Raw genomic sequence first — 21,408 nt, forward strand, 5'->3', positions numbered from 1 at the left:
TAACCCACCCATTGCCCAGGGTAGCAGCGGGGTCACAGGTAGACAGAAGTATGTGTGGGAGCCCAGGGGACCCCGGGGGATTATGTGCTAGCTGAGTCGTCTATATCTTCCACCACAGAGACCACTGCCCACTCTACTTAAGCCACCCCCAGGTTCGGAGGGACACAAACTGATGGGTAACTTATACACATACAGCGCCACCAAGGAGCGGACCATCCAAGTCAGCACAACCCGCGCCTCAGGGGGCAGCCCTAGCCCAGGCCACTGGTCATGCCATGGGTGGCTGGGAGCAGCTCCTCTGGCTGGAGCTGCGATGGCTGAGGACAAAGGAGGACGAGTTGCTCTTTTTGCTGAAGCTGGTCTCTCCCGGCCGGCTGCCCTTCAGGTAGCTGGAGGAGCAGCAGAGGAAGCGCTGCACGAGTTCATGGAAGAGGTGGCCCGTGAAGAGCATGTAGATCCAGGGGTTGCAGCAGCTGTTGAGGCTGGCCAGGAGCATGGCGATGATGAAGGCCGACGCTGAGGGGGTGGGGTGGGGTGGGGAGAGACAGGCAACAGAGCGTCAATACCGGACCAGCTCCCAGACCTGTCTGACCCAGCCACGGTGTCCTGAGCAATAGCTTTGTCCAAGCACCACATCCTCGTCACAAGATGAGGTACTCAACAGGCAGAGCGTGCCTTCCTTCCACACCTGGGCATGCCCTCAGCCTGTCCCCCAGCCCTTCCAGGCTCAGCCCAGCCCTGCACCTGCCCCTGCCTTTTTCTCATCAGAAGCCCACTGGTGGCTGCCCCCCTCGGCAGGAGCTGTACACGTCACGGCCACCTGTTCATGCATCACTCACCCAGCAAGCGTTGGGCGCCTACGACTTCAAGTTCTAGCAGCCCGGCATCTGGAAGCCGCCACACCTAGCTTGCATTCCAGCCCCACCGGCAGCTACGTACTTTAAGTCCCAAGAAGCCTGGGTTTCCTAATCCTTAAATGGGGATAATGAGAGTGCCCAGCCCTCCCAGGAATGCTGCGAGGATTAAAGAGCGCCTGGTACATAGTAAGTGCCCAATGAATGGTGGCTGTGAGAGGCACCAGGCTAGACACTGAGGACACAAAAATAAACACAGTGAGAAACACCACGATGCGGGGGCTGGGTGGGAACACACAGAGGTACCACTCTGAGAGAGATTCACGGCCAGCCCCACGGAAAGGGGCTCAGAGCTGGTTCCTGAGGACGCTGGTGGTGTCCTAGGAAGGGAAGGAGGAAGGACACTCCAGGCAGAAGGGATGGCCCAGGCAAAGGCACAATGGCACAAAAGTGGACAGTGTCTTCACGGCTGAGCAAACTGAAAGTGCTTCTGTGAAGATGCTCCTAAGAGCACCACTTCAGTGTGACAGTAAGACTTACCCAGAAAAAAAAAGTGGCACTGAAATTAGCTGAGGCACTGGGTAAAAGCTACGATACTGAGGACTCACGGAGTTTCAGGCAAAATTAATGATCAGAAATCAACTTCAAGATACTGCTTGTCACAAATTTAAGCTTCAAGGGGGGAATAAAAAAGTCTCAATCTCAGGTACGTCCAAGCAGAGGCAAACAATCTGGGTTTCTTTCAGTGGCCTTAAATCTGCCCAACCAGACCTCTCCTGCTCACAGACGAGGCCAGGCCACTTCCCCAGAGACCCACAAGGAAAACAACATAACCAAGAATTCTGTTCAGTCACATCCTTACGAGGGAAGGCCGGGCAAACCTGCCAGTCTTCTGTCTTTCCTGCAAAATTTTTCAAAAAATAACTCCAAAATTTAAGAGTTAAATCCAGGGAGGGACTCTTCACCAGGCATGCGAGAGAGCTGTAAGACCCAGGGCAGCCATCCGTGTAGAGAACAAAGATGTCTGTCAGCAAAGTCTCCAAGCACCAAGCAGAAAAGGGCAGCTGTTGGTAAGTCTAAGGGAGTGGTTCTCAAAGTGGGGTCCCCAGAGCAGTGGTATCATTTGGAATTTGTAAATGCAAACTCTCAGGCTCCACCCCAGAACTGCGGAATCAGACCCTCTGGGAGTGGGGTCAGCGATCTGTTGAAATCCTGACGCACTCTCAAGTTTAAGAACCATGGGTCTAATTAATTGGTGCACCTGTTGGAACAAAAGCAAGTTACAGCCGACAAAAAACAAAATTCTTGCAAAAGAGAATTTTTAGAAAGCAAAGGAAGGGAATCTAATCTTAGAACTAAAATAATAAAGAAGGGAAACAGGAAAAGCAAAAGAAAAAAAAGCCAATACTACTGAATCCCTTCCTTTTAATAAAAAAGTTTCTTAAAAATTTGCTTTGATATTAATGGATAAGAAGATCAACTTAAGTTTAGAAATTGTTGAAATATTTCACCAACAAAATTAAAAATCACCTCCAAGACTAAAATACAATGTCTTCGAAATCATAAAAGAGGCAAAATGAACATATAAACGTCAAAATTTGAAAAGGCATCAAGAAGTAAACAATGAGCCACAAAGGGGAGTGAGCAGGTATGCAGAGCTATGAAATGGGACAGGAAGAAATGCCAGGAATGAAGTTCACACTTGGACAGAAAGGTACCACATTTGCTCTTGATGTAGGCGTTATATGGTAAAATGTTTCTCTGTTCATTTAAGCTATTTGTCTCACTCTTTACATTTGGATCTTTTAACTTTTTTATCCTACTTTAAATAAAATTAAAAAAAAAAAAACCCTACAGAAATGTCAACAACAAAAAAAGAAATAGCTAATGAATTCTTAAGTAGCCACACAGGCTTTCTGCCTTCGGGAGGCCAGTCGGGTGGGAGGGGTCTGGCCAGCGCCTCTGCTCCCACCTGGCGGCCACAGACACAAATGACCAGCCTGGCCCGGCTCCGGGGGGAGCCACCAGCACTAAGGGCACATTTAGCTTTTTTTGGCGACATCCTGGTCACCCAAAGACTAGGAATTTCAAGGCTTTCCCATCAACAGGGAGGAGAAATATTTGGGCATAAAAAGCAAGGACTATGGAGGATGTTTCAAAGGGCAAAAGCAGCAGGAAGAAGGCCCATGGTGGAGAGTGTCTAAGATCACTCGGGGACTGCCAGAAGCACAAGAGGTGGGAAGGGGAGTTTCATGAGAGAAGAGACTGGAAAGATGGTGTAGAACCAGGCTGGGGAGAATCCGGAATCCAGGCTGAGTCTGCACTTCATGGGCGATGGGGAGCCAGTGATGGTTTCTGAGCAGGTGAGTGACTGATTCCACTTCAACCTGCTTTCTGCACTGACCGTATCTTGTTTAGGCCACAACACTGCCGCTTTCGGTGACTAGAAAGGCCTCACAGGATTATAGAGTAGCCAGAACAGAACAAAGCATGGGAAATATTGTTCTTGCATTTCACAATGCCATTTCTAAGGGAGCATGTGACAATGCCAGCAATGTTGATCATCGTAATCACCACGCAAGCCTGCCCAGAACAGTTTTCAAAGCAGCATTATCTTCATTTTCTAGATGAGGAAAGTGAAGCTCAGAGGAGAGTGACTTCCCGAGGGGCACACAGGAAGTCACTCTGTGTTCCTATCTAAGAGCAATGAAGTCTGATTCTTGTTAAAAGTAGGTTAGCATTCGCACGTCAGGTTGGTTCCAAGTAGTGAGTTCTCTTAGCCCTAAAGCAAAAATACAGGCTAGCTGGGCAGTCGCCCTCATGGTATGATTTGAGAAACAGAGCAACTTTCTGTTCCCAAAGCCAATGTAGTCCCCCACTGAGAGGAGGCACTGCCCACTCCCTGGTGGTGGTCCTCTGCAACCCAAGCGTTCCTGGGAGGGGAAACACAGTGCCTCCTATGAGGGTACCATCCCTCCTGGCACAAGTGTCTCCTGGTCTAGACCAGCAATCAACAAACGACAGCCCACCAGCCAAACACTGCCAGCTGCCTGGTTTTGTTAATAAAGTTTTATTGGGACACAACCCTGCCCATTCATTCACATATCGTCTGTGGCTGCTTTTGCACTACAAGGGCAGAGTTGAGCAGTTGTTTCAGAGACCTTATGCTCTACAAGCCTAAACTATTACTGCCAGGTCCTTTACAGAATAAGTTAGCCAATCCTTGATCTAGATGGCTGTAGGTGGCACAGACATTAAAAAGCAAGTGGCCTTCCCTCTGAAGTAGGCTGGGGTAAGCAAGAAAATAAAGAAACTTATTTTAATGATATAAATAACAATAATTTAAAAAGCAAGCTGGAAAGGGCCCAGAAGGAGGAGGGCAGATCCCAGGGCAAGCTCGGATCGGGTCACCCCCGACCACAGTCAGCAGAATTGTGTGGTGCCTTCGCTTCCGAGCCACGCAGACCTGGACACGAACCCTGACTCTGCCACTTTGCAGCTGAGTTCTTGCACGAGTCACCTAAGCTCTCTTAACCTGCTTCTCCATCTGTGAAATGGGAATAATAAAAGAGCTTCTTCACAGAATTGTCGCGAAGCTTACTTACCTTCCCGGGACACCAAGTGCTGTCCACGACTCCTGGCACTCAGTAACAGCAAGCACTTAACACAGTTAACACAGCTACCGGCATTACCACAATGATGTGTAAACGTGGAATATTATTTTTCTAATCAATAAGACACTTAGTACCACGTGTGTCAAACAAAGGGGGGACGCCGCTCCCGGGCAGGGGTGCGTGGCAGAGCCTGACGCAGCCTCGGGTGCGGCACACAACACAGGTCCCGCGGGCTGCACTTCCGAGAGCTTCATTCCCATATGGCGGCGTCTGTCTAGCATGGCTCCTGGGCCAGACTGCAGAGCCAAGAAGCCCAACTTATTTGTAGATTCTTGTGCTGGCTCCAATGGCCCCACTACCAGGGCAGCCTTCAGGGCAATCTGCCCTTCTCAGCCAGCTTACAATTTTCTGATGGGTTTAAACAGACTGAAAGTCAGGCCATCTTTGGGGAGGGCAGGGTTGGGGTGTCTGGGCTCCACAAAGTCAGTGGGGACCTGAGACCAATAATGGACTAGACTTGGATAAGAACGCCCCTGTCTCATTCTCTCTTACTTGGGGTCCTGGACACATCTGCTCTTACCCTGAAGATTTTAGGTACTGGGTCAGTGGCCAAGTGCTAGGATCTGTTTCAGCTCCCACGCCAGCCTGGACCCCCCGGCCGCCACTGGCTCCCAGCACCTGTGCAGTCATCCTCTCTCCTTCCTGCTCACCCGCATTCCAGCTTGAAGTTCTAGAGCCTGGCCATGTTGCTGGTGTTCTTCCACACTGGAAAGCCTGACCGTGTTCCTGTCTTCTTTCAAAAGAAGACATACTTGCCTACCGGGCAGGCAGTCCTCCGGGGGCACAGATTGAAAAGGGCAATTAGACACAGTCGCTGCCTTCGAGTTGAGTCCAGCAGGTTCATGGTGGGCGCGTTGGGGCCCCCAGCCCTGCAGGACCAGGCACTCACTCCCCAGCTGCCAGGGGGCCGGCTGCTGAGTGCTGCAGCAGAGTTACCCCCACGGCAATCCTCTGGCCAGAGGGGCTGCCACACCCAGTGGCCACTCAGTGCAAACACAAAGCCCAGGCCCCCGCCTTCACTCCGGCTTCTCTGAAGACTGGCCTCCTGTCAGCTTTTCCACGAAGTGGAGCCACAATGAAGTCAGTGCAAAGGAGAGGAAGACCCCAAAGCCAGTACGGACCCAGCCCAGAAAGGCTGAGTCTGCAGCCAGCAACTTCTCTGGGGTTAGGGGAGGAAGCTGTTCGCAGAGGGAGCCCCAGCCATGAGAATCACTGGCTCCAGGGTGGGAAGGAGGGGCCAGGAGTTCAAGACTAGCCTGGGCAATGTGTCGAGATCCCAGCTCTACAAAAAATTTTTAAAAATTAGCTGGGTGTAGTGGCGTGTGCCTGTAGTCCCAGCTACCCAGAGAGAGGCTGAGGCAGGAGGATCACTTGAGCCCAAGAACGTGAGGCTGCAGTGAGCTATGATGACACCACTGCACTCCGGCCTGTACAACGTAGCAGGACCTTGTATTTTATGTTTTTGCAAAAAAATAAAATAAAATAAAAATCCAGAGTGCTGGAGTTGCATTATGTAACAAGAAACGAATCCATCCAAAAGAAAGATAGTCCATTTTAGGAAAACGTATTCTACCACTGACTTAAGAAATCCAAAAGAGAAGGCTGCTGCTACAGACGGCAGGAGGAGGATTTTAGGGTCCTCCCTGGAAGAGCCAGTTCTAATCACATCTCTTCCACTTACCTGCCATAAAAATCACACGTCCCTGTGACCGAGCCTTGAGTGCTTCAAACCTGCTCCCTCCCTCCAAGCCTTGCCAGGAAGGGAGGGGAAAGGGAGCCCTGGGGCCTGGCTGACAGCACTCCATGGAGGAGCAAGAGTCAGAGGTTCCTCCATCCTTTCCTTGCGACTTCACCGAGTAGGTGCTGGGGACTTCCGTGGACTCATCAAGTCCCTGCCCTCGAGGGATTTCCAAACACTCGGCGGGAAAGAGAGACTAAGACTAGGGCAATATTAACTGGGTGCAGTCTGTGGGGGAGGGGCTGGTGGGCACGGGCTGGGGACTGGGGGTGATCTTCAGGTGGGGGCTCTTACGTGCCGAGCAGTAGACACAAGCGGAAATGGCCACACACCAAAAGCAAACTCCTCTGGTGGTTCCGCCCCCGGGAGGCAGAGTGAACTCTGTAATTCCCCAGCACCATGATGCATGGAGGCGGGTGGCAAGGGCTGCAGGCACCGAGCCTTCACCCTTCCCAGCCTGGCCTTCCTCCAGCCCCAAGCTCCGGCACTCCCCGCGCCCAGCGCTGAAGGCCCAGATTAGCCCAGCCAGACGTGGACCACGGCCTCTGACGGACACGAGGCTGGTCTCACCTGGGTCAAATCAAGCCCGTCAACTTGGTGAGAGGCCCTCATTCAAAAAAACCAATCTCCTGGTCCAAGGCCTCCCTGAGAGTACCAGGAACCTGGGTGTGACTCCCTTATTCCTACGGGACTGTGTGGGCATTTGGCAGGTATGGAAAGCCTTTTTTTTTTTAAGAAAAAAATTACTTTTGAATGTCTACTTATAGAAAGACTGAGTCCCAACATACACTACAGGTGCCTTCTTTGAGGTGGGATCACCCCATGCAGTGTGAGGTCCGGACGGAGAGGACATTTGTGGCTACATAACTGGAAACGGGCTTCTGCCGTGGCACTGCTCCGACCTGGTGGGCGTGCTGGACGCACCGGGCTGGGCCGAGGAACAAACACACTCTGCAAGAACACAGGCCAGGGCTTCCTGCGAACGCCCGCCCTTCCCCACCCTTCAAGGAACAACAGAGCCCTTCAGCCAATTTGGGCCACGTGTAAAGGCAAAACAGCGGGGCTTGGTAAAAGAGGTAATATGCTAAAGCCTCACTGCTCAGAGTGCAGTTAACGGGCAGGCTGCACGGGCACCACGTGAGCATCTCCTGTACGTGTGTCAACAACACAGACTCCGTATGCCCCACTGCTAGAGACCTGCTAGATCGGAATCTAAATCACGAACATTAAAGTTTAAGAAGCATCTTTCCAATAGGCTTAAATCATATAGATGAAGAATAAGGGGAAGATAAATGACGTAACTGGCCAATGATCTCAACATGGCAGCTTCTTTGCACAGCAAGCTCCTACTCATCCTTCAAAACCCTTTTCAAAGGTTACTTCCTCTCTGAAAACCTCCTGGATTTTTCCCAGGGAGATAGAATCAACCGATGCCTCCTCACGGCACTCACAGCACTTACAAATAAATACCTCTCTGACAGCATTATCCCATCGTATTATCATTATTGTTTCTATACTCCTTGGCTGGGGACTGTGTCTCATTTGTAGCTCTGTCCCTGGCTGCCAGCAGAGAGACTAGAAAATAGGAAGAGTTCAGTAAGGGTCTGGTTTGAACTGAAGCATGAAATTAGCAGACGGGAAGTCCTGATAAATCAGCCATCATCACCGACACGCTGGAAAGGCAGAAAGGCAATTTCCTCGCTTGGCGACAGGATACGGCCTCCTAACAGGTGACTGGCCTCAAATGCAATTCCCTCTAGGAAAATTAAGTTCACGCTCAGATATCAAGAGCAGGCGCAGAGAAAGGGAGAGAAACAGGATGAGCAAGAGTGACCGTGAAGGCCTGAGCGTGGCCAAGGAGGGCAGAGGCTCCCGGCGCCGAGGCAGCTGGCGAAAGGGCAGAAAGCGCCTGCGCTGGCCGAGCACAAAAGGGGGCGCTGGCAGAGGCTGCCCCTCAGTGGCCAGGAACTAGGAGCACAGCAATAAGGCATCAGGACGTTGAAGACCACCTCGCCACACCTCCTCCACCCGCTCTCAAGCAGGGGCCCAATTCGGGGCACCTCCAAACCAGAGCTAGAACCTCGCCCCTCGCCTCCCACTGCCTCCTCCCCCTCTTCACACTCTTGTTCCCAGCATTCCCGGCCCCGCACCTGTCCAGCTGCACCTGCAGCCCCTTTGCTACACGCTAGTCCTGCGCTCACCGCACTCCTGCCCACCCCCACCCGCACCGCCTCGCCCCAGGACCCTGATACGTACTGAAATTTCTCTTTTTTTAAAAGCAAACGTCTCACTGGGCTCTCGCCGTGTGCCGGCACTGCACCTGTGGCCCATTCCCCCCTCCACCCCCCACACAACCCATTCCGAACCCCAAAAAACTGAGCCGCAGGCAGGGTCAGCCGCCTGCCCAGAGTCAGTGCTGCTGCCCCACCTGGACACACCTTGCAACGTAAGGCCCTGACACTGGCCCAGCAGAAACTGGGGGTGTCTCTCCCAGATGTCTGTGGGTGTACCCAGAACTCTGTGACCACCTTGGCTGGGCCATCCTGTGTTGAATAATGCCAGCGGCTGGCCGCGGGAGCATGAGGGACTGGGGAGGGCTCCCTGCCAACGCTCCTCACTGGAGGATTGACAGAGCAAAGCAGAGGTTGTGTGGACAGGACCCCCTAGAGGCACCCCATAGCTGTGCGTAGAATGAATGCACGAGCATTCAGAGGAGGAAGGAGACCCCCAAACTGGGGAAATGGAGGGCTTCCTGAAAGGGGCACTGGATGAGGCTGCCATGTCCAGGTGTTTGGGCTGTGCACTGCACAGCTCCTAGGACCACCATTCTCACAGACCATGAGGTAAAAGGCATCCCCTGGAGTTGTGTCACAAAGCAGCCCACGCACAGAACTTGGGCTCCAAAGGATGACTCTGCACAGAAGAGACTGGGGTGGGCACTCCTGAGGCAGGAACAGTATTAGCATGGGTGCAAAGGCAGCAAGGCCACAGGAACTTGTGGGAAGTGGCAAGTCATCAGACCTGGCTGGGGGTACACTAGCCAGGTCGGCCAGAGCCCAGGGCAGAGGTAACAAGGGGGTACTCATATTCGGGCTATTAGTTCAGGCCTGGCCTATACAGTGGGTCCAAACCAGTGGTTCTCAACCAGGGGCGATTTTGCCCCTGGGAAGACATTTGGCAATGTCTGGGGGCATTTTTGGTGGCCATAACAGGCAAGGAGGTGCCAGTGGCATGCAGTAGGTAGAGGCCAGGGATGCTGCTAAACATCCTACAATGCACAGAACAGTCCCCACCCCGACACACACACACACACACACACACACACCCCCCCCAAAGATTATCTAGCCAAAAATATCAATAGTGCCAAAGTTGAAAAATCGTGCTCTAAACAAAGGTGATAATGGAAAGAGAAACCAAAGTGGCAACATGAGGTGTGTGTTGCAGCTAAGATGACGGAAACCATGGTGGACATGGAGAGGAGTCCGAGGGACGTGGCACTAAACCCAGAGTGGAGGGGGCGGTGGCATCAGCAGACGTGTACCTGGATGTAGGTGTTGCCGGAAGAGCCCAAGCTGTCCTCGGGACACTGGGGCCAGACAGAGAGGGGAGGGCTCTGATTCAGTGGGTCTGGGACAACACCCAGCCCCAGGAGGTCCAGACGCCAAGGGTGTGGACCACTCTTGGAAAATCACTGGCCTGGGGAGGGAAGTGTAATGCCGTGTGTCAGTCTCGAGTATAAGATGGCCTGGGTTCAAATCCCAGCTCTGCTACTTACTCAACATGGTTCTGAGCAGGCTATGCCATTCTGAGCCTCAGTTTCCTCACCTGTAGCAAAGGTCTGCTGGCCCCTTACCTTGCTGCATTTGGGCAAGGATCAGAGGCGGCCCGGGCACAGGTCTGCTCACAGTGGGCATTCATCCAAGTGCAGCTATTGCTAGGAACGAGCCAAGCTCCTCTGACTCCCACAGAGGGTGTCGAGCTCCACCATGAGATGCAGCCCCATTGCTCAGACAGGACAGACTAAGGCCCAGCGACCGGCAAGAGACACGCCCCAAATCACACAGATGGCGACAATACCCAGGCTCTGAGGGGGACTCTTGCTATTTCCCAGTGCTGTCTCCGGGTCTGGGGCTCTGACAGGCGGGGCCGATGGGTCGGATCTGGCGGAATATAGGTGAGCCCCCACCCCACCCCCTTCCCCATGCCAGCCCCCGGAAGTGAGCCCTGTGGGGCTCCCTTTGCTTCCAGCAATTGCCAGGACAAGGTGGTGGGGTCACCAGGTGGACCGGCCCCTTGGGCCACACAAGACATGCCCAACCCTGGCCACAGGCCAGACCCAGACTGCAGAGCGCAGGCTGCAGCAGGGCCACCAGCCCACCTGATCCGAGGCTTCCACAACCCCTTCCTCCTTTCCTCCCCCCCTCACCCCTCCCCCAACCCGTCCAGACAGCCATCAAACTGTAAAAATAGGTAGCAAAACCTCACCAAACAGATTTTTTTTTGTTTGCTGTCATTTATCAAACCTTTGGAGTGGAGGGGAAGTGAAGTCACCTTGGGGCAGAAACCCAAAGGAAAAACATTAGCATTAGCCAAGAACATAAAAGAACTCACAATTGCTTAATCAGACAAGAGCGTGGCCATTAACTGCCTGTCTAATTACAATTTATACCCAGAAGGGCCACGCTTGAGGGCTCTTCATGGCCTGGAGTGAATAACCTGTCCAAGTTCCTCCTGTCCAGCCTCCCCCATGCTCTCCACGTCACTGGGTTACCGGAAGACCAAGCCCTCCAAGGTGCCTGGCCCCCCACATCTTGGGCACAGCGTCCATGGTCCCCCACAAGCTGGAGGGACCTCAGTTCCCTGGAAATAGGGAAGGGCTGGGAAGTTCATTCTACAGATGGGGAAACACTTAAAACCAGGCCTTCTGTGCATTTCAACCCTCCTCCTGGTCCAATCCTCTGAGAGGTGTTTGGTTGCCTCCAGTAATGGGGCGCTCACTTCCTCACCAGGCTGCTAGTGCTATTGTTGGAGGGTTACTTAGAAAGTGCTTATTCCTCCTGAGTCCAGCTCCTCACGCCCATCCCTGGCCTGTCTCGTGCACCTGCCTCCTCCCATCTTCCTTGAATTTGACAAGCATCGGCTGAGCTATGGACAGGTGCTCAGCCTGTGCCAGACACTGGGCACACACCAATGAACTGGACAGGCAGTGGCCCTGCTGTGACAGGGCTCACAGTCCACCTCTCAAGCCTTAACAAGCTTCTCCCCCAGATCCCAACCTCCCTGGTCACACCGCCTATTGTCCACTAGGCTCTGCTTCCACCCCATCCTCTCCACCCAGGCTCAAGAGACAAATCTCCATCTCCCCCATCAGGAATAACTGCTGAGATTCTCAGAACCAATCCCAAGAATTCAAGCGAAACTTTTTTTTTTTTTTTTTTTTTTGAGACAGAGTCTCACTTTGTTGCCCAGGCTAGAGTGAGTGCCGTGGCGTCAGCCTAGCTCACAGCAACCTCAAACTCCTGGGCTCAAGCGATCCTCCTGCCTCAGCCTCCCGAGTAGCTGGGACTACAGGCATTCGCCACTATGCCCGGCTAATTTTTCTATATATATATTTTTAGTTGTCCGTATAATTTTTTTCTATTTTTAGTAGAGACGGGGTCTCGCTCTTGCTCAGGCTGGTCTCGAACTCCTGACCTTGAGCGATCCACCAGCCTCGGCCTCCCAGAGTGCTAGGATTACAGGCGTGAGCCACCACGCCCGGCCCAAGCGAAACTTTTAAAAAGTAGAGTGGGGCGGGGAGAAACGAGTGCTATTGATCATGTAGCCCCCAGGTGCCCTGGCTCAGACCATGAGGTAGGCTGTGCCACCCTCCCCGTACAGAGGAGGTAGGTGACGCTCAGAGAGGTGAAACGATTTGCGCAAGGACACACAGGAGAAAGTGGCAGAGCAGGCTCCAAACACAGGCCAGCGTCGTGACTCCAGCGCCCTTGCATTTCCCCTGCATGTGCGACATGGGAGTCTACGGTGTCCTGGCCAGCCAGCTAGACCCCTTGGTCCTCTAGCAGCCCCACGCAGTGGAGAGCCCACACTGTTCCCTGTGGGCATTTGCTCATTCCAGTGAAACTGGGGAGTTTGAGAGAAAAGAACCCTGAAAGACGAATACGGCTCAGCTATGAAGTGTGAGTTTGCTTGTTTTTTTCATCCAAAGGCTTCTCCGCCAGCTCCTGGGCGTCTGAGAATGGGGAAGACCCAGGAGCCAGTTACCCTCTCGTGTACACAGGCAGCGGGCCCTGCCCTGGGCCAGCCTGTCCCCTCTCCTGTCCCGCCTCACCCTCTGGACTGGGCATTTCTCCAGAGATGCTGGAAGGGAAGACGAGGAACGCAGACTCCAAATCACACGCCTTCTCCCAGCCTGCACCAGCCAAGCACACCCCTCCCCACCTAACTCCTCCCTCAAACGGTCTGCTTCCCTGGGGCTGGCTGCAGGGCAGACTCCACCGGTTCCCGGGGAAAGCCTGGTGCCACGTTTCTGGCTGGAAGACAGGCAGGGTTTGTCGAACCTGCGTGGGGTGTCTCACCAGCCTCACCAGATCAGAGCCCAGCGGCACCTGGCTGCTTGGAGGAGTGGACCTCATCACATTACACAGACGTTCCTCTTGGTTTTTTCTTCTGAACAATGGAAATATTAAAATTGAAAGCTTTCCCCTTTGCCTTGGTGCCTATGAAGAAGAACCACACATGCAGCTCACCTACATAAACTTTATTATTAATAGTATTATCGTGATCACTATTGTCCCAGCAAGTCTGTCCCCACCCTCTCTGTCAGCCTTGGCTGGTGCCCATCGGCTAAGCCTCCGTCCTCCCTGAGGTTTCCATGCTGAAGCCATTGGCAGGAAGAGACCCCACCTGTCCCAGCCCTCTGCCCCCAGGGAGCCTGCTCTGCCCACAGGCCTGCCTGGGTGGCATCACGCTGTTAGCCGTGGGCTCCCTGCACTTCCAAGTTTTGGCTCCTGAGGGATGAGCAGAGTAAGGGCCCCTGATCTAGATATTTTTGCATCTCTTGTACATTCCGTTCCTCTTGGAGAGGAAAGTGCAGGCTGTGCATTAATTCCACTTTTCTGATCAAAATTTCTCAAGTAGCTCAAGTGTGTTTCTCTTTTATTCCTTCCTTAACACTTGCTGATGGCTTCCAGATTGAGGGCCATCTCCAAGTGACTGCAAACACCATCCTTGCTGATTGCTGCTTGCACTTATCTGAATTAAGGCCAAGTGGGCACAGGACGTGCGCTCCAGCTGAGCCCACGTCTACTCTGACCCTGCAGCCCTGAGGCTCTGGCACAATTTGGCCAGCCTGGTGGCCAAAGCCCAAGTCCTCAGCTCCGTGCTGGATGAGACTGTCGTCGCCTCTGGACTGGGCTCCTGCTCCTGGCCATATTCCTGGGGTGGGCAGGGTCGGGGGGTACTGGCCGCAGCAGCGTCAAGAATTCCCACTGGTCTGCGTTTGGACTTTTCTCAGCACCCGGGACAGAATGCCGAGGAGGACAAGAGAAGCCCTGGTTTTCATGTGACACCCACCCTTCCCTGTGAATTCGTAAAACAGCAAAGGCACAAAGGGAACTAGGACCTGAGGTTCTTAAAGGTCTCACCCGCAGGAAAATCCTTAGAGGACCACACAGCCTCGAAAGGCCTCTGTACTCCCCTTCAGCTGGGATCTCTCTCTCTCTCTCTCTCTCTCTGTTTTGTTTTGCTTTTAAGACAGAAAAATGAATTGTTGATGTGATTTTAGAAAAGATCTGCACTTCACTCTGTGATCACATGTGTGTTGACCACACACCCTCGTTCTTTAGGGGGAGACAAAGGAGAAAGCAGAGTGCAGGTGAGGGGTCCACAGGAGGGGCATGGCAGGAGAAGAAGGGAGGAAGGTCACCAGGGACTCAAGAAATGAAGGGGAGGGGCAAGGAGACCCCAAAGAGAGAGGAGGGAGAATGTCTGCTGAGTGAACTGAATGCTGAAACGTCCTTTTTCCGAAAGCAAGACACTAAGGCTCATAGGGTACAAGGGATCGCTCACCCAACGTCCCCCAGCTGACAAAGGCTGGAGGGAGGACTGGACCCCACATCTCCCCAGCACCTACTCTAAGGGGTGCTGGTCTTGCTTCCTCAACATTTGGCGTTTGAGCTCCTCAAGACCTGGGGCTGGTCTCTTCTCATTCCGCCCAGGGAACAGGCGTGGCCTGACACCCTATTTAAAAACTTCCCCTGCTAGCTTTTGCCCAGCCAGCTCCCTAGCCATCTGCCCTTCACGGGAGCCTGGCACAGGAACCCCCAGCTCCAGGTGCTGCTCTGCCTGCGGCTTGCTGAGTGACTTGGTGCACGTGCCTCCCCTCTGCAAGGAGTGACCAGGGGCTGCAGGGTGGGGTCAAACTGGCTCTGCTGAGTCCTCACGCCATACCACCCAGGGGGCTGAATGACAAGCATCCTGGCCACTATGGCAAATGTGGAGCTAACTGGGAGGGCTCGGCAAAGCCAGGAGTCTGTGGTTTCTGGAAAGGACCAAAGCAAAGTTAGGAAACTGAATGACGCCTGCACTGAGGTTTCAGCCCTCACATACGGGACGCATGTATTCAGATTGTTGGGAGCAGCAGAGATCACATCCAGAACAGGATGCTGCAGTGTCTAGAGCACAGAAAGGGTGAAAGCAAATCCCTTGGTCTTTCCTTACAGGCATTCGAGGTCCCCAGCACGCCCGGCATGTGTTACGTGCTTACCTTCAAACAAAAAGGTGGAAGCCATTTGCCACCAATGATCACCCCTCCTGCTCTTTCCAAACGAGCTGGGGGAGTCAGGGGAGCTGCCTGGTGCTCCACGCCTTGGGGCAGCTGCCCAGCACCAGCCACTGCTCAGAGCCCCAGGGTGCCTCTGTTCCCCAAGCTCCCGCCCCTAAATCATCCCCTTCCCCCTCCTCCTGGGCTGCTGACACAGGCCAAGAATGGACAACAGCCCCACCCTCCGCCCTGTCCTCAGCAGTTCTGCACTCTGGAAGGCATGTCCCCCGCCTACAGAAATCACCCAGCCTCCGGGTCCAAACTAAATGGCGTCTCAGCTCTCTTCTCTTTTCCTCAAAAGGAAGCAAAGTCTCAGTCCTGGGCACCCCCAGCCTGCACCAGCCCTCAGCCCCCTGCAGTACTCACCTCTTCACCTCCAAGCTCATCACCTCTACGGGAGGTGGGATCAGGGATTGGTCTCCACCTCCCCCTCAGCACCCAGCTGGGCACCTTCTAGGTGCTCGGTTAGACAAAACCAAAACCACCTATTTCCCCAAGGCTGCCCTTATCCAAACCAGACCTCTGGGCTTCAAGATGAGTCTTGAATTTAAAGTGGAAGTTCAACTTAAATTGAACTTAAAGTGGAAGGAGCTTGAGCCGGGGTTTGAAACTTACCTCCACCGCTCACGGACCACTTAGGAAAAAGGAGTCACTTGAATCTGCTTCCTGGTCCATCATAACCACCCCGCATGCAGACCGGGGACTGTGCTAAGGACTTAACGAGCGTTTTCTCATTTTATTCCCCTACTGCCTGGTGAGAGTTGGCACTTTTATCATTACTGCCATTTTACAGAAGAGAAAGTCGAGGCTCGGGGAGGTTGCCTGCCCAAAGTCGCTTGGCCAAAGGATGATGGAGCAGTGACTCAAACCCAGCTCTGCGGGATTCCAAACCCACTTATCCCCCACCAAGCCCCCAGAACCCTGGATGAGCAGAGGCAGCAGGACGAGCCCTCCTCGCGCTCCCTCCGCGCGGTTTCCCACCCCTCCGTACCTTCCTTGGGCGCGTCCGCATCCCAGACGCTCCACATCTGCACGAAGAAGAAAGGCGTCCAACACACGATGAAGGCCAGCACGATGATGAAAGTCATCTTGACCGTTCGGATCTTGGCCTTGGAGATGAGCTTGACGCTGCTGACACGCGCCAGGGCCACCCGACCCCCGCCAGCCGCCGCGCCCTCGGGAGCCTCAGCCGCCGCCGCTGCCGCCGTCTTGAGGCGCAGGTTCTGCCAAATCTTGAAGCTGATGAGGCCGTAGCAGGCGGCGAGCACGATGACCGGCACGATGTAGACGGCTAGCGTGATCCACGTGATGTAGGCCTTGGGTCCCCAGGGCTGGATGAAGACCGCCCAGCAGTCGAAGACGCCGTCGGCCACCTCGCGCAGCGAGAAGATGTGCACCTGCGGCGCGCTGGCCACCAGGCAGCCGAGCCACGTGGCGAGCACCGCCAGGCGGTCGGTGCGGCGGCGCAGCGTGCGCAGCGGCTGGCAGATGGCCAGGCAGCGGTCGAGCGACATCAGCAGCAGCAGGTAGGTGGAGGCGAACATGCCCACCACCTGCAGGTACTTGACCAGGCGGCACAGCAGGTCGGGCCCGTAGAAGCGGAAGGTGATGTCCCACAGCAGCTGCGGCAGCACCTGGAACACGGCCACCACCAGGTCGGCGATGCTCAGGTGCTTCATGAAGAAGAAGAGGCGCGAGTGCTTGTGGCGCGTGGTTCGCAGCGCCAGCAGCACGCACGCGTTGCCGCTCAGCGCCAGGAAGAGGATGAGACACAGCACCGCCACCTCCACGCGCGCCAGGGCCTCGTTGCGCCGCGGCGGCCCGGCGGTGCGGTTGCCTTCCGCCCCCGGCGGCGCAACGCTCGCGTTGACCGCCCCGGCGCTCCAGTTGGCTGCGAGCGCGCCCTCCATGCCCCGGCCGCGCGGCGCGCCCCGGCTCTGAGTCCTTTAAGCTGCGGTGCCGTGGGGCGGGGCCCGACGCACGGGCAGGGCGGGCCTGGGGGGCGCCCTGGGGTCACTCCGGGGGGGACTCCGCGGATGGATCTGCCGGGTCCCAGCCTGAAACAAACCAGGGGGGAGGTGAGAAAACCGCCGTGTTTCTCTAACGACCCGCGGGGGTCGCACTTGTCTCCTTCCTGGGAACCCGTAGTCACCTGGGACTCGGGGCACAACCACAGACCACGGGTTGCTCAGCAGCCACCCCAGAAATCCCCATTTGAGTTACCTCCTCCTCCGAGCCGCTGCAAATGAGCGGGAATCGTCTACACCAGCGCCAGTTCCCTGAGATGTTCAGCAGCTTCCACTGAGGAAGGGAGAGCGTCAGAATTAGCCACTTTCCTCCAGGATTGGGGCTCCAAAACCATCCACCTCCCCTGGGGATTCCCAAACTACCTACCCCTCCTCGCACCCTCAGCACTTCCATCTCCCGTGGGACCCCCAAGCCAGCCCCTCTGCTAGTAAACCTTAGTCCATGTACTTGCTCAGGAGCCCCCCAAACAGAAACCCAGCTCAGTACCATCCGCCTCCAACCTCCTGTTTCCCAGACGCTCAACCCGCACTCCCTGAACTTCCGAACCGGCTGCTTCCACGGAACGCCGTCCGGCAGTCCCTCCCGGAGGACTCTGCTTCAAAGCCTACCCCCAGGACGCCCAACCGCGGTCCCCAGAACCTCTGGTCCAGACACCTCCCGCGGGGATCCTCCCCAACCCTGCAGCCTCGAAAGTTCAGGAACCCGACGCGCGTCTTGGACCCCAACAGTCCATAGCTCCGCATCTCAGTCCTGTCCCGAGCGGTCACTTTACAACTCTCAGAGCACCCCGCGCGCCCCCAGGAACCAGGAGAGCAAGGCACCCACCACCTCCACTCGGGTCCCCATGGCCCCGCTAGTCCTAGTCATCCCGTCTACCCTGCTCAGCACCCAGCTACCTGCACCGAGTCCGCAGGTGAGCCTTAACGCTGGCCGCCTGGGGAAGTTGCACCGCAGCTGCCGGCCCCCAAATTCGCGTGCGCTCCCGGGCCAGGTTGGGATGGCTGCCGGCGGCGCCTAGTCGGACACTATACTGAGGTCTCGGGCGCTGGAGCCTCGGTTGGCATCCCCTCGCCCCGCAGCCCTGCTGGACGGGCACCGAAGGCGAGCGAGCAGCGCCCGAGGCTGCGCGGACGGCGTCCGGCTGCGGCGCTGTCTGCGCGTGGCCCGCTGTGCCGCCGCCGGGGCCGCGCCGCGCTGTCACACTGGTCCGCTAGGGGGCGGGGGGCCGGCGCGCCGACCCCTGCGGGGCGGGTCAGCTCGCCCGGCGCGGTCCCAGGGCGATAACAAATGGGTTTATTTTGCAGTGGTTTAACCCGGCGAGAGGAAAGGAGCTCGTAAATAACCCGCCTGGTTTCTTCCTTTCTTGGTTTAGAAGCTCCTGACTCTCGGGCAAACAGGAGGCTTGAAGAGTAATGTTTTCCCTGAGTGGATGGTGATGAAGTTACAAAAGCATTTAACTGATATTTCCCAAACATGAGGTTAATTTCCGCGCTTTCCCGCCCCCCGCAACCCCGGCCCAGCTTGATGTAGTGGATTTAGCGGTGAACTCAAGTGAGTCCTTGCTTCGGAATCCTCTTTTTGTTCCTATTCCCGTTAATGAGGAATTAGAAATCCTTTCTATTCTAAGCAGCGCTGGGAGAGGTCTTCATTCTTTAGGTAGTTTTATGGGAAAATCTCAAGCAAAAAAAATCCTATCTTCATTGAAAGTGCTGTCTGTGGCCCACGGGCGGTTCTGCCTCCTTGCTGTGCTTCAGAATTAAATTCCTAAATGATGCCAAAGGACGAGGAAATGTTAAAGACAGCTTTTCTGCCTCCTTGCCCCTTTTTCTGTTCTAAAATCGTTTTTTGAAGTAATTTACAGTGGCTGACAATTAAAGCAGGAAAAAAAGGCCAGGATTTAAAATGTATTAAATGCGTATTTCCTCCTGACATTTCGCTTCTCTCTCTCTTAATTATGTGGAGAGAATTGAGTTAGCCAAGGACTGGGTTTCCTGAGTCCACAATTACAGCCCTGTGCCAAGATATCCTAGGGGTAGACCCTGATCCCAGGGTTCTGTTGAAGTGAGCACTCAGCCTGGGAATTCCAGCAGCATTGCCAAGGGGTGGGAGGCAATATTAATTACTATTAATCAGTAGTAAAAATCTGCCATGCAAATTATAGATTAAAGCTACAGAACACTCAGGTGACAATTAAGTGACCTTTGGCAAGTCCCTTCTCTGTGGGCCTCAGTTTCCCTGTATGTAAAATGAAAGGGCTGGTCAAGATAGCTAATGTTTGAGTTCCCATCTGTCTGGTTTTCGAAAATTTTATGATCTATGAGATCTGAGAGCTTAATTCTAACAGGTAAAACACCCCTGCCCTAATCCATGGCTGGAGGAAGGGGAATTTCCTCTGAGAATCCCTGATTGATAAGTTTGGAAAGGAAAGCGCTGGGCCTGTAGAACCCAACCTGGCCCTCTTTCCCCTGGAAGACAGCTAGGGAGAAGTTACTGTGCCACTGGGCCACTTCTCCAGGGGTGGGCTCTTCTACCCCATGTGGGGAGACCTGCTCAGTCCTGTGCGGTCCTTGCATGGCGGGTGAGACTGTCTAATTCTGGATTCACTCAGCAAGGCCATTTAGTTTCATGAGAAGCTAAATGCTCTAATTTGGCCTTCATCTAAAAAAAAAAAAAATGATATTGCGATCCCCATTTCCTCTCTTTTGTCTTATTTTTCAGTGTGTGCAGCAACCAGGCAGGAAAGAGAGAGGACCCCTTGGAAACTCCTCATAGTGATTAGGACGTGCTCCCACTCCCTTTAGCTCTAGCCAGGGAGAAAAGCACTTACGTGTTTGCAGTGCGGTGATGATAAATGCTAGTGCAGGCAGGGAACAAAGTGCTGGGAGCTGAGAGAGTGTGTGAGGGACAGTTTCATAAAGAAAGTATGGATTTGGGGGCTTGAGAATGAGTTCTCCAGGAAGCAAGGAAAAAAGAAAGTGGTACAGAATGTCTGTGGCACTTGTGTGGGTGAAATGTTAAAGACGGCTTCTCTGTTTCTCTGCTCTCTTTAATATTTTTCTATTCTATTCTCAAATCATTTTTTGGAGTAATTTACAGTGGCCAAGAAGTACGGCAGAAAAAAAGGCCAGGGTTCAGAAGTGAACGGGGCTCTTTAAAATGTATTAAATGCATAATTCCATGTAGTTGGGATGAATTGTTCAGTGCCTGGCACATGGCTAGCATTTAGTAAATATGGTAGGCCCTCCCTATCCGTGGGTTCTGCATTAGTGGGTTCAACCAACATGGATCAAATATGTTCAGGAAAAATAATTCCACAAAGTTCCAAAAAACAAAACTTGAATTTTCCATGTGCCAAGTACTACGTTGAATCCATGCAAATGAAGTGTGTGCACATTGTATTAGGTATGATGAGTAACATAGAGATGATTTAAAGTATATGAGAGGATGTGCATAGGTTATATGCAAATACTACTCCATTTTATATAACATAAAGGACTTGGGAATCTGTGGATTTTGGTATCCACAAGGGCTTTTGGAACCAATTCTCCATGAATATATTTATTGATGCTGAAGGACCCTGGAGTCCCTGCAAAGGAGAACAGATTTTATCTGTTTTATCCTATAGCTCAACATTCCCTAAAATGTGGAATGGAATACTTTCCTTTTTGGTACTTCAGATGTGCATTTAGTATTGAGTAATATTGAATAATATAGGAGGTAATTTAGATCTCTTTCAGTTATATTTCTCTCCTTTTGATTTCAGCAAGAGGAAAATCTAGTATAACAAAAATCACAAAGTTTGTGGTACAAGGATGACTGAGGTTAGGAAAGCATTGCTGGGCGAGTGGGCAAGTGGAGGGGCTGTAAGCAGAACAATCTCATATCTGTGCTTCGGTGAGAGAGCACTGGCAGCTCTGGCAGGGAAGATGGGAAGGAGATACCGGCATTGGGAGAGTCCGAGCAAGAGATGCTGTAGGCATAGACCTCAGGGCGACTTTGGAGGGTGTCCTAGCCAGGATCCTCCAAAGAAACAGAACCATCAGGATGTTTATATGTACAGAAAGGGATTTGTTCAAGGAACTGGCTTATGTTATGGCGGCTGGCAAGTTCAAAATCTGCAGGGTGGGCTGGCAGGCCAGAGACCCAGAGAAGAGCCGATATTCTAGTTCAAGTGTGAAGCTCATCTGCAGCAGATTTCTTCTTGCTCAGGGGAGGTTAGTCTTCTGTTCTACATAGGCCTTCTGCTGGTTGGATGAGACCCACCCACATTATGGAGGGCAATCTACTTTG

General features: G+C 53.6%; 1 protein-coding gene across 1 annotated transcript; it reads right to left on the minus strand.

The window, feature by feature from the left end:
- Positions 1-268: 268 nt before the first annotated feature.
- On the minus strand, positions 269-17,000 carry OXTR (oxytocin receptor). The gene is made up of 2 exons (XM_069473848.1): positions 16,082-17,000; positions 269-516 (listed from the first exon to the last, which is right to left on the minus strand). Exons 1-2 carry the CDS (start codon positions 16,998-17,000, stop codon positions 269-271), a joined length of 1,167 nt encoding a protein of 388 aa, XP_069329949.1.
- Between the last annotated feature and the right edge of the window lie 4,408 nt (positions 17,001-21,408).

Source organism: Eulemur rufifrons, chromosome 7 (genome assembly GCF_041146395.1).
Source record: "Eulemur rufifrons isolate Redbay chromosome 7, OSU_ERuf_1, whole genome shotgun sequence".
NCBI lineage: Eukaryota > Metazoa > Chordata > Mammalia > Primates > Lemuridae > Eulemur > Eulemur rufifrons.

Excerpts from the sequence above, each read along its gene's own strand:
- OXTR (XM_069473848.1), bottom strand. The coding sequence starts at position 17,000 with ATGGAGGGCGCGCTCGCAGCCAACTGGAGCGCCGGGGCGGTCAACGCG. Across the intron at positions 517-16,081 it reads TGCGGACGCGCCCAAGGAAG|CGTCGGCCTTCATCATCGCC; the intron begins GTACGGAGGGGT and ends CCACCCCCTCAG.